General features: G+C 49.7%; 2 protein-coding genes across 7 annotated transcripts in view; both read left to right on the top strand.

The window, feature by feature from the left end:
- The window catches only part of THADA (THADA armadillo repeat containing), a 328,389-nt gene extending 322,367 nt beyond the window's left edge, over positions 1-6,022 (top strand). For all 6 annotated transcript variants that reach the window (XM_047747152.1, XM_047747155.1, XM_047747154.1 and 3 more), the window contains one exon: positions 4,927-6,022. In XM_047747152.1, coding sequence (XP_047603108.1) covers positions 4,927-5,319 — 393 coding nt within the window. In that variant the 3' untranslated portion in view covers positions 5,320-6,022. The remainder of the gene's footprint in view (positions 1-4,926) is intronic.
- Positions 6,023-9,380: 3,358 nt separating this feature from the next.
- On the top strand, positions 9,381-12,080 carry ZFP36L2 (ZFP36 ring finger protein like 2). The gene is made up of 2 exons (XM_047747157.1): positions 9,381-9,723; positions 10,239-12,080. Exons 1-2 carry the CDS (start codon positions 9,673-9,675, stop codon positions 11,670-11,672), a joined length of 1,485 nt encoding a protein of 494 aa, XP_047603113.1. The 5' UTR covers positions 9,381-9,672; the 3' UTR covers positions 11,673-12,080.
- The last annotated feature ends 450 nt before the right edge of the window (positions 12,081-12,530 follow it).

The raw sequence follows: 12,530 nt of genomic DNA, 5'->3' as shown, positions 1-12,530 counted from the left end.
AAAAGAGGGCTCAAATAAATAAAATGTGAAATGAAGAGGAGAGGTTACAACTGATACCACAGAAATACAAAGATCAGAAGAGACTACTGTGAATTGGATGTCTATGCTAAGGTTGTGTCTTGGGGCAGGTGGAAGGAGGATGGGAGGTGTATATAGGAAGACAGGGAAGCACTTCCCTCTCACTCTGTACTTCTGAAACAAACATTTCACTAAACAATACTTTATAACACATAGTACTGATGTTTCTGAACCATTGTCTTATTATTTTTAACTGGTTGCAATCCATATTGATTTCATGACCTCTTAAATGTTACAACTTGCGGTGTGAAAACCGCTCTCCCGTAGACCTACCTACTTGGTCAGTGAAGGCAGTTGACTAGCAATTAGTGTGTTTTTTGTGTGTAAAGGTTATGGAGAAACACCTTTGAAAAAAAAAATTATGATTCTAAAAACTGGTTGATAAAACTGAAGCTTTAGGGGAATATCTTTACATTTTCTCCTCTTTTAAACTGAGCCTTAAAAGGACAGGGGCTACTCATTTATCACTGTGTTTCCCAATACCTAACACATCCACCATCATGGTGGATGTTAATAAATGAATGAATGAATGGTTTGATGAATGTTACTAGAGTACTATTGTTCAAATCCATTTTTTCTGAAATACTGGAAGGTATTTCTAAGATATTTCTTATTTGTAATGAATTTGGAGAGAAATAAATTTGTGAAGGATTAAAAAAAAGAGACTATTGTGAACAATTACATGCCAACAAACTGGACAACCAAAAAAGAATGGATAAATTCCTAAAAACTTGTAATCTTCCAAGACCGATTCATAAAGAAATAGAAAATCTGAATAGACCAGTTACTGGGAGTCAATTAAAAACCTCCCAATAAATAAAAAATAAAAGGGGGGCAAGCCCCACACACAACAAAAATCCAAGACCAGAAGGCTTTGCTGGTAAATTCTACAAAACATTCAAGAATTTCATACCTACCCTTCCAAACTCTTCCAAAAAATTGAAGAGGAGGGAATGTTTCCAAATTGATTTATAAGGCTAGCACTACCCTGATACCAAAACCAGGTAAGGACACCACAAAAAAAAAAAAAAGAAAGAATGAAAGAAAATTATAGGCCAATATCCCTGATGAACATAGATGCAAAATCCTCAACAAGCTATTAGCAAATTGAGTTCAACAACACATTAAAAGTATCATATACCATAATCCAGTGGAATTTATTCCAGGGATGCAAGGATGGTTCAACATCCACAAATCAGTCAATGTGATACACAGTATTAACAAAATGAAAGACAATCACGATCATCACAATAGATGCAGAAAAGCATTTGACAAAATTCAACATCCATTTATGGTAAAAACAAAACCCTTAACGAAGTGGGTGTAGAAGGTACATATTTAACATAATGAAAGCCATATATGACAACCCCAGTGGATAAAAGCTGAAAATACTCAGTGGATAAAAGCTGAAAGCTTTTCCTCTAAGATCAGGAACAAGGCAAAGATCCCCACTCTCACCACTTTTATGCAACAGAGTCTTGAAAATGCTAGCCACAGCAATTATGCAAGAAAAAGAAATAAAAGGCATATAAATTGGAAAGGAAGAAGTAAAATTGTCACTGTTTGCCGATGACATGACACTATATTTAGAAAACCCTAAAGACTCTACCAAAAAACCTTTTAGAATAAATGAATTCAGCAATAAAGTTGCAGGATACAAAATCAATGTACAAAAATCTGGTGCATTTCTATACATAAATAACAAACTGTCAGAAAATGAAATCAAGAAAACAGTCCTAACTATAGTTGCATAAAAAATAAAAAACCCTAGGAATATACTTAACCAAGGAGGTGAAAGACCTTATTAAACTGTAAGATACTGATGAAAGAAATTAAAAAAGACACAAATAAATGGAAAGATATTCCCTGCTCTTGGATTGGAAGAATTGATATTGTTAAAATATCCATCTGCCCAAAGCAGTCTATAGATTCAATGCAAATCCTATTAAAATTCCAATGGTATTTTTCACAGAACTAGAACATTTATTCTAAAATTTATAGGGAATCACCAAAGACCCCAAACAGGGGTGCCTAGATGGCTCAGTGGGTTGAAGCCTCTGCCTTCGGCTTGGGTCATGATCTCAGGGTCCTGGGATCGAGCCCCACATCGGGCTCTCTGCTCAGCAGAGCCTTCCTCTCTCTCTGCCTGCCCCTCTGACTACTTGAGATCTCTGTCAAATAAATAAAATCTTAAAAATCTTAAAAAAAAAAGACCCCAAACAGCCAAAACAGTCTTGAGAAAGAAGAACAAAGTCAGAGGTATAATGTGTCTTGACTTCAAACTATACTACAAAGCTATAGTAATCTAAACAGTATGGCATTGACACAAAAACAGACATAGAGATCAGTGCAACCGAATAGAGAGCCCAGAAATAAACCCACGTATATATATGGTCAATTAATTTTTGACAAAGGAAGCAAGAATATACAATGAGGAATGGATAGTCTCTTCTATAAATGGTATTGGGAAAACTGGAAAGCTACATGCAAAAGAATAAACCTGGACCACTTTCTTACGCCATTTACAAAAATTAACTCAAAATGGATTAAAGCCTTGAATGTAAGACCTGAAACTATTAAACTTCTAGAAGAAAACATAGATGGTAAGCTCCTTGACTTCAGTCCTAGTGATGTTTTTGTGCATCTGACTCCAAAGGTAAGGGAAACAAAGCAAAAATAAACAACTGGGACTAAATCAAACTAAAAAGCCTCTGTGCACTGAAGGAAACCATCAACAAAATGAAAATAGAACCTACTGTAGGGTGACTGGGTGGCTCAGTTGGTGGGCCTCTGTCTTTGGTTTGGGTCATGATCCCAGGGTCCTGGGATTGAGTCCCACATTGGGCTGCTGGCTCAGTGGGGAGACTGCTTCTCCCTCTGTCTCTTCCCTCTGCTTCTGCCCTCTCTCTCAAATAAATAATTTTAAGAAAGAAAAAAAGAAAACAACCTACCTAGTGGGAGAAGATATTTGCATATGATTTATATGTCCAGTGAGGGGTTAATATCCAAAAAATATAGAGAACTCATACAACTCAATAACACCAGAGAAATCTGATTTTAAAATGGGCAGAGGATCTGAATAGACATTTTCCCAAAGGAGGCATACAGATGGACAACAGGCACCTGGAAAGACGCTCAACATCACTAATCATCAGGGAAATGCAAATCAAAGCCACAATGAGGTATCACCTAACACCAGTCAGAATGTCTAGTATCAAAAAGACAAGAAGTAAGTGTTGGTGAGGATGTAGAGGAAGAACTCTCATGTCTTGTTGGTGGGAATGTAAATCTGTGCAGCCACTATGGAAAACAGTATGGAGGTTCCTCATAAAATTAAAAATAGAACAGGAGATCTAGCAACTTCATAGCCCGGGCTCTATCCAAAGAAAAGGGAAACACTAATTTGAAAAGATACATGCACCACTGTGTTCACAGCAGCTTTATTTCCAGTAGCCAAGATACGGAATCAATTTAACATGTCCTTCAATGGATGAATACATAAAGATGTGTGTGTGTGTGTGTGTGCGCGCACGCGCGCGCACACACGCATGCATTGTGTGTATATTATGTGTGTGTTATATATGTATGGGAATACTACTCAGCCATGAAGAAGAATGGACTGTTACCATTTGAGACAACACAAATGGAACTCAATGGTATAATACTAAGAGAAATAAGTCAGAGAAAGACAAATAGCACCTGATTTCACTTAATATATGGAATCTAAAACACAAGCAAAACTAAACCTAACCCAGACTCACAGAGAACAGTTTGGTGGTTTCTGAAGGGGAGGGGGTGGTTAAGGTCGTGTGAAATGGGTAAGGGATATCAAGAAGTACAGGCTCCCAGTTATAAGATGAATACGTCATGGGGACGAATGTATAGCATGTGGACTATAGGCAATAAGGTTATATTAACTTCGTAGGGCAACAGATGGTAACTAAGTGTGGTGATCATTTCACAGTGGATACAAATGTTGTACACCTGAGACTAGTATAATATTGTATATCAGTGATACCTCAATAGAAAAAAAAAAAGAAAAAGAAAAAGGAAGAGGCCCCTTGGAAGTTGAGGGTTTAATTATGGAGAATGCTTATTAGTCCGCACTGGAAGAGCTACAGGCTCCCCATGGTTAAGTCGGAAGGCGAAACATTCCCAGAGAATCAGGATCCTACCAGGGTATTTGCTGCTTACAGTCAACAGACAGGAAAACTGAGGACCAAGACTAGCAGCAGAAGCATCTCGTCAACTGAAATTTGTTTCCATTCCACTAGTGTCTGACTCAGCTGGTCGTCTCTGACATACCCAGCAAGCCAAGAGTTCAAAAAGCAGCCTGTTTATGGGAAATTTGGAGACAAGATAAATTGTCTGTGATAAAATAACCTTGAAAACTCCCGGCATTATAGCAGTTTGGTTTCGTACACAGAGAGCAAGGTCTCCTTTTTTGCTCTTTGTTCTGCCACTGAGATTTCTCTTCCTCCCTGCCCCCACCCTCTGGTTTCTAGATGCACCTTTGGGTCCAGAGGCCACACCCATGTTGAGGTTCCCTTTTCAGCAGCAGGCCCCCACAAATCTTGGCTTGGAACCGCAGACACATCTTTATCAAAGGTCATGTTAAGTCTGAGGAAAAAAATTCCTCCCCGGTAGAGAAGTACAGCAAATGAAAATAGAAGGTGACCTTACAGACTGCCAGTGGCAAGTGTATGTGGGTGCTGACAGGCGAGAGTGGGCCCTCCCCAGGGAGGGGGAGGGGACACACCTCCTCCACATCCGGCAGGACTCTGGTCTGGATGGGAGCTTTTCAACATCCCCTGCAATGTTGACCCTGGGCTTTGTCATTTGATTTAGGTGGAAGACTACCTGTTTGAAAAAGCAGAGGTCAACTTTTGGGCTGAGACCCTAATCTTTGTGAAATACCTCTCTGAACACCTCTTCCGGCTCCTCTCCAAGTCCAGCTGCCATCCCCTCAGCCCTAAAAGCCTCCATCATCTTCATAGGACAGCATCAGAGCAGAGCCACCTCCTCTCCCGGCTCTTCAGAGAGCTGCCACCAGCTGCTCAATTTTTGAAGACAGTGGAATTCACGAGACTGCGCATTCAGGAGGAAAGGACTTTGGCTTGCCTGAGGCTGCTGGCCCTTCTGGAAGGAAAGGAAAGGGAAGACAGCCCCATTCTCGGTGCTTCCGACTCTCCTGCAGAAGCAAATCCGTTCACTCTTGCAAGAACAGAAACGGCTTGTTGAAGAAAGAAGACTTTTGGGGGTGGGCTAAGGGTGGACGGTTTCCCCACGGCATCTGCAGGGAACACATTGAACATCAATGCAAATATTTCCTTCCCTTGGTGAAGCTAGTCTTCTGTCCCTTCCTACAGAGGAATTTTTCTTCAGTTCCCCCATTCAGGGCAGCCCAGTTTATGGCAGCTACTGTAGGAAGTGAGGCTACCACATTGAATATTGACTCTGTTCCCAGGTGCAGGCCACCTGCAGACCTGAATTCACTTTTGTCTTCTTCCATGACCTCTAACGTCCAGGCATAGCCAGCCGGCATTTTCTGTGAACTATACAGAACTGGTTTGTAACTCGTGATTTTTCTCTCCTTTTTTCCATTGGATAGAAGAGCCGGATTCGTTGGCAAACAGCCCATTGGGTCAGAATTCCAAATTTTATTCTATTTTAGCTAAGGCAGAAGTAGGTTCCGAATGTTGGATACTGGGAGAATTCTAGATCAACTGCATAGAAATAGTTTTGTTTTTGCTATTTACATGTGTGAGTCCTGCAGTGACCTGCACATGCCATCCGAATTATTAAAAGAGCTCCTACCTACCAAAAGTGTTTAAACTAATGCCAGGAAACCTGATTTTGCCACTCACTAAAAGCATAGACCCTTGGCTGTCAGAAGGAAGCCCAGGGAAGGTAAAGCCAGAATAAATGATTTATTCACTTCCTACACTGTTCACTGTCATTTTCTCAGTGGCAATAACAAGATTCTCATTTAAGATGTCAGAAAACACATTTATCCACTTCAGTGTTTGAATCTAGACCTATCTTAACGGGTTTTCTGCCTTTTGGAAGACCGGCGCAGCCCTCTTCCTCTGATACCCAGCAGGTGTCGCTCTTGCATACATTTTGCTGCTATTCCAGCCTTTCCTTGGCTTGCCATTTTCTACCTATAATCTCAGAATAAGCGTTGCCCACAGATGGCTGTCTTGAAATTCACAGTTTGGACTGGTCATAGGCTCATCCATATTCGCTTTTCATCCTGGTTATCCGAAAAAGCCATTTTAGTAGTAGTATGTAAAGTTGGTCCAGCTTTTAGGGTCTGTAAATATTTTAAAATACTTCTCAGATGAACAGTCACTTGGAAATACGTTAAAGGGGCAGCTTAGAGGAGAGAGGGTTTGATATCATTTCCTCCCGCAGAAAGGCTCGTATCCAAATTTGTTTCTCTTTAAAAGTAAACCACCTAACACTAAAAAAACAGCCATACTGGAAGTATAGAGGAAGGGCCTATAGGAAAAGGCAGGGAATGAAGTAAACTTAGAGTCCAAAACTTTGTCCTAAAGAGAAGAGGAAATTCTCTGGGTGGTTTTGCACTATTCAGCTCAACATGTGTTTTTTGTGATCCTGAATTAATTACCTGGTTGGACATCTCTGTAGCCCACACATGAGGGAAAGTGGCCAGTCTAACATTTCTTTTTGTTCTGAGAAAGGCGACCTGACTGGGAATCGTTGGCACAATGCAGTGATGACCATGGTTCAGTAACTGTGAAACCGGCCCCCGGCAAAGCCAAGCTCACTGGAAAAGCCCAGCATTCCTTTTTTCTCCATTTAAAATGAAATAAAAGCAGTTATATTATAAGAAAAAATACTTTCTACTAGCGGGTACTCCGTACCAAAGCATGTAAGCATGGTGTATTTATTACATGTTATCTCCAGGATCCTTCTACCCAGCCTGCAAAATGGGTGTTCTCATAGCTGCCCATTGGGAATTACCCCAGATTTTGATACTGGCTGGCTGTGGCCAGCCTGGGAGGACAGGAGGGATAGATATTTCTCCTGGTTTCGAATCTGAAATCTTGTTACTGACCTACAATAGTGGTGGCTAAGGAAATGGCAGTTTCACACTTGCCTGGTGCGTTCCCAGGGGCATCTTAGAATACTGCTATGGGGGGCAGGGGGAGCTACCCTGGAACTCCTGTGTTTGGGGTCATTTCAACAAAGAACAAAACAGAACAGTTGGGGTTCTTGGGCTGTGAGTGTCAGCCACCCATTGCCCAGAGCTTCCTGGGGACCAGTGTAGCACTGGGTGCAACCATCCCCCAGAGGGAAGGAGTCACCTCTTCTGTCCAAGATTTGGTGCCCCTCAGGTCTGCAGGCATGATTCGGTGATTTCCCTTCCCATCCAGCCACAACCCAGAGACCTGTCTCCGTTTTTACGCTTTGTCAACTTGTTTTAATAAATAATAGGGGTTATACTTGTTCATCTTTTATACACCTTAACAGATAACTCATGTGCGCCTTGACAAAGGGGAGAGGTGATTAAAGCAGGAATTATCTTAGTTTTACAAGGAAACACAAGTACCAAAGAGATTATGTGATTTGCCCAGGATCACATGGCTTGGAAGGGGCAGGGCTTGAATTCCAGCCCTGTGTTTCAGATCTCAGAGGCCTTGCAGCTCTACTCGGTCTCAAGCTCTCCCGGTGGGTGGTGGGAGTTTCAGCAAGAGGAACTGCGTGCAAACTGAGCTCTGAAGGGTCAGTTTCATGAGTGACAGACCTCGCTCCTTTCCTTCCAGGTTAACGAGTGGAAATGACCACGAGGAAACAACAAGAAATAAGATCAATTTTGGAAAGGGGCGTGGGTTGCTTCCTTCCCTAGAGGGAACTGAGCCTTCCAACTTACACCCAATTGCTGCTGAGGCTGCCAGGTGTGAGAAATCACGCCCACTCCAGCTTTTTGGCAGCGTGTTTAAATGCGGAGTGATAAATGTCCTGGACCAGACCCCCAGATCTCCCCGAAACGGGGTGTCAGCCGCTTTAGCCGAACTGGGCGCTGGGGGCGGGGGGGTGTCCGTCCCGCACCCAGAGGGTGCCTGTTGGCGAAGACATTTCCTAGCGCAGACTTTTTGGGGTGTGGGACTGTTGAGAGGGGTAAAGGGGGGCGAGCTCACCCCGAGCGTCCTCTGTGCCCAGACCTGCCTGGCCGCTGGCCGGCCTCAGCCACAGCCTGCGGCCCATAACGAGCTAAGGCAGGGCGCGGCGCCCCTAACGGCCTGGGAGGGAAGGGACCTGGATGGCGCGCCGGGGCAAGGCTGCGGTGGGCGGGCAGCCTCAGCCAGCAGCTGCACCCCATCCCCCAGGAGGGCTGGGGAAGGCCGGGCCGACGAGCGGACCAACGGGGTGGCGGGAAGTCGCCTCCATGCTTGCGCAGCTCTCCCAGCCTTTCCTCCCGTCCTCCCGGCCGGCTCCCCCGCCCGGGACGCTCCGCGCCATTCCGCGCCTTTGGCCCTGGCTCAAGGTCTTGTGATGTGATTAGCAAAGCCAGCGCCTTGTCCTCAGACACTCAGCCCAGCTCGGCAGGCCCCAGCGCTGAATCCCTGTTTACTGCAGCCTGGGCGGGGAGGGGGGCGGAGAAACGCGCCCAGGCTCCTCCGGGCGAGACTGCCGCGGCAGCCGCCCGCGTGGCCACTCCCGCCCCCACCCCCACCGCGTCTCCACGTGCAGTCGGGACGGAGCCACCACCCACCGGACGCAGGCCCTGAGCCCCCACCACCCACCCGCCGGCCAGAGCACTCTTTGCGAGCCAGCCGGCCGCGCGGATGGTTGCAATATTCTCGCATTTTGCAATTCCCGCGCCCAGTCTAGAACCGAGAGTGAGAGATTAAAGCTCCGCAATTTCGCCTAGCAGGATCGGGCGGGGAGAGACACGTCCAGGGCTGCAGAATCCTGGCCACGTTCAACGTGCAGGGGATTTCCAACAGTGCAGCCCCAGAGAAGGGGAGCCTTATCTTCCCGCCGCCACCCAGCAGCACCCATCAAGGACCAGCTCTCCACGCCGCCGCAGGCGCTCCGGCAGCCTGCCCCGCCCCGAGGCCTCCCGCCCCCTCCTCCGGAGGAAAAAAATTGGCGGCGGCCAATGGGAGGCCACGAAGGTGCTTGACGTCCGCGAGCCGGCGGGCGGCGTTGCCTGGAGACCCCGGCGGGGTCAGCGTTCTGTCCCCTCCCCCGACACGCCCGCCGGGCCGCTGCCGCGCTCCCGGGCCCTATATAGGGCGCGCGCTCGCGGGCCGCCGAGTTCCAGCAGTCTGCGAGCTGTCGCCGGCTCCGCGCAGGGGGGGGGGGGCGGGCACCCCCGGGGCGCGGAGGAGCGCTCTTTGCTTCTCTGTCGTCTTTCCCCCCACTCCGCACTCCCGGGCACCCTCAAACCAGGCCGCGCTGCTTGCTTCCCTTTCCCCCTTGTCTCGTCCCCCGGCAAACTTTCGGTCCCTCCCCCACCGGTCACCCGTTATTCGTCGTGGCTCGAGCCCAGCCTTGCCTCCCTGAGGGCTCCTCCGGACCTCCCTGCCTGCAACTCCGACCATTACAGGATCCAGAAACATGTCGACCACACTTCTGTCCGCCTTCTACGATATCGACTTCTTGTGCAAGGTACGCGAGGGAGCAAGGAGGGAGGAAGGCGGGCAGGCAGGAAGCCCCTCGAGTTTTCAGACTTTGCCTCTGCCTTCCGCCTTTGGGGCACCCCTCCCCACCTTGACTTTGGGGTCGGGAAAAGTCCTGGAGTTCGCTGTGGTGTGTGCTCGTGCCTTGTGGGCGGGGAGAAGGAGCAGGGAGGGAGGGCGGGCAGGAGGGAGTCGCTGTAGCTGTTTAGTTTCTCCGGCGCCGACCGCGGCCACGCTGCCCGGGGCTTCCCGGACCGGCTTTGCGCCGCTCAAGCCGGCGGCCCACGGGCTGAGGATCACATGTCGAAACCCAGCGCGGCCTGGGGTGGGAGTCGGCTCCTCCCAACGCGAACTTAATTCTTTTCGCGCGTGTACGGGTGGAGGGTGGGGGCCGGATCGAAATCTGCAGAAAGGAAGAAGAATTCAGAAGGCTGAAGTTCTGCAGCTCGCCCCAACTCTTCCTTTCCATATTTCATCCCGTCCTCGCCCCCCTCCTTTTGGCAGACGGAGAAATCCCTGGCCAATCTCAATCTGAACATGCTGGACAAGAAGGCTGTGGGGACCCCCGTGGCCGCCGCCCCTAGCTCGGGCTTCACGCCGGGCTTTCTCCGACGGCACTCGGCCAGCAACCTGCACGCGCTCGCCCACCCCGCGCCTAGCCCGGGCAGCTGCTCGCCCAAGTTCCCGGGCGCGGCTAACGGCAGCAGCTGTGGCAGCGGGGCGGCGGGCGGCCCGGCCTCCTACGGCACCCTCAAGGAGCCCTCAGGGGGCGGAGGCACGGCCCTGCTGAACAAGGAGAACAAATTTCGGGACCGCTCGTTCAGCGAGAACGGCGAGCGCAGCCAACACCTCTTGCACCTGCAGCAGCAGCAGCAGCAGAAGGGGGGCGGCGGCTCCCAGATCAACTCGACGCGCTACAAGACTGAGCTGTGCCGGCCCTTCGAGGAGAGCGGCACGTGCAAGTACGGCGAGAAGTGCCAGTTCGCGCACGGCTTCCACGAGCTACGCAGCCTGACCCGGCACCCCAAGTACAAGACCGAGCTGTGCCGCACCTTCCACACCATCGGCTTCTGCCCCTACGGGCCGCGCTGCCACTTCATCCACAACGCAGACGAGCGGCGGCCCGCGCCGTCGGGGGGCGCCTCTGGGGACCTGCGCGCCTTCAGCGCGCGGGACGCGCTGCACCTGGGCTTCCCCCGGGAGCCGCGGCCCAAGCTGCATCACAGCCTCAGCTTCTCTGGCTTCCCGTCGGGCCACCACCAGCCCCCGGGGGGCCTCGAGTCGCCGCTGCTGCTCGACAGCCCCACGTCGCGCACGCCGCCGCCGCCACCCTCTTGCTCCTCGGCCTCGTCCTGCTCCTCTTCCGCTTCGTCTTGCTCGTCCGCCTCCGCAGCCTCCACGCCCTCGGGCGCTCCGACGTGCTGTGCCTCGGCGGCGGCTGCGGCCGCGGCGGCGCTGCTGTACGGCACAGGGGGCGCCGAGGACCTGCTGGCGCCGGGCGCCCAGTGCGCGGCCTGCTCGTCGGCCTCGTGCGCCAACAACGCCTTTGCGTTTGGCCCGGAGCTGAGCAGCCTCATCACGCCGCTTGCCATCCAGACCCACAACTTCGCCGCCGTGGCCGCCGCCTACTATCGCAGCCAGCAGCAGCAGCAGCAGGGCCTGGTGCCCCCCGCGCAGCCCCCAGCGCCGCCCAGCGCGCCCCTCCCTGCCAGTGCCACCGCGCCGCCCTCGCCGCCCTTCAACTTCCAGCTGCCGCGCCGCCTGTCGGATTCGCCCGTCTTCGACGCGCCCCCTAGCACCCCGGACTCGCTGTCGGACCGTGACAGCTACTTGAGCGGCTCACTAAGCTCGGGCAGTCTCAGCGGCTCCGAGTCCCCCAGCCTCGACCCTGGCCGCCGCCTGCCCATCTTCAGCCGCCTGTCCATCTCTGACGATTGAGGCAAGAGGGCGCCAGCGAGGAGGAGGAGAAAGGGGGAAGGCTGTTCTGGGGGTTGTTGGAGGGCGCCCCTGCCACTGGAGCCCTGTTACGGGCAGGGAGGGGCGCGGGAGTTGGGGGGTGACAGGCCATGAGCAGAGACTGCGGGCCGCACCGAGCACTTGGACTCGAACTTGTGTGCCGGGAGGGGCCCCACCCCTCCCCTTTCGGTTTCCTCTTTTTGTTTTTTGTTTTTATTATTTTTATTATTATTATGAAGTTTCATTCTTGTTGAGCAAAAAAAAAAAAGCCAACGAACTTTTGTATTGATGAACAAAATACTCACAACAGGGCAGTTGTGATGCGAACAGAACAAAAAACCAAACACTTAAAACTTTTTTAGGTCTCCTAGGAGTTTGGGACTTTGGGGGGGGTGGAAAAAATCAACCCAGCACCAGCAGCTACCAACCACCATTCCCGTATCTTCACTTGAAAAGCATTAGTTAACAGTCCAGATGTGGGAACTCTTATGTGAGAGAAGTTCTTAATTGTCAGTTTGTCTTCAGACCAGTGTAAACAAACAGCCAGCCACCACCTTGCTAAACCTCTAAGCTTCTGGAATCCAGTATTCTACCAGGAATATGCCTTGATTGTAGTCCTTTGCTCCATAGGTTTTTGTTTGACACAAAGTTCTTTATGTCTGGAAAAAAAACAAACGTGCATTCCAAAGTTTCCTTGTTGCCACCACTTAGTGGATGTTTAATTGTAGAACCATTTTGTCTGCTCTTTCTGGAAGCCTTGGGCAGAGCTTAGTTCCTAATCGTTTGGGGGAATAACTGCTGAATTTTTAGCTGTTTTGAGTTGATTCGCACCACTGCACC

Source organism: Lutra lutra, chromosome 9 (assembly GCF_902655055.1).
Source record: "Lutra lutra chromosome 9, mLutLut1.2, whole genome shotgun sequence".
Taxonomy (NCBI): Eukaryota; Metazoa; Chordata; class Mammalia; order Carnivora; family Mustelidae; genus Lutra; species Lutra lutra.
Note: the sequence above shows the minus strand (reverse complement) of the source record. Positions and strands in the feature narration are given on the sequence as shown.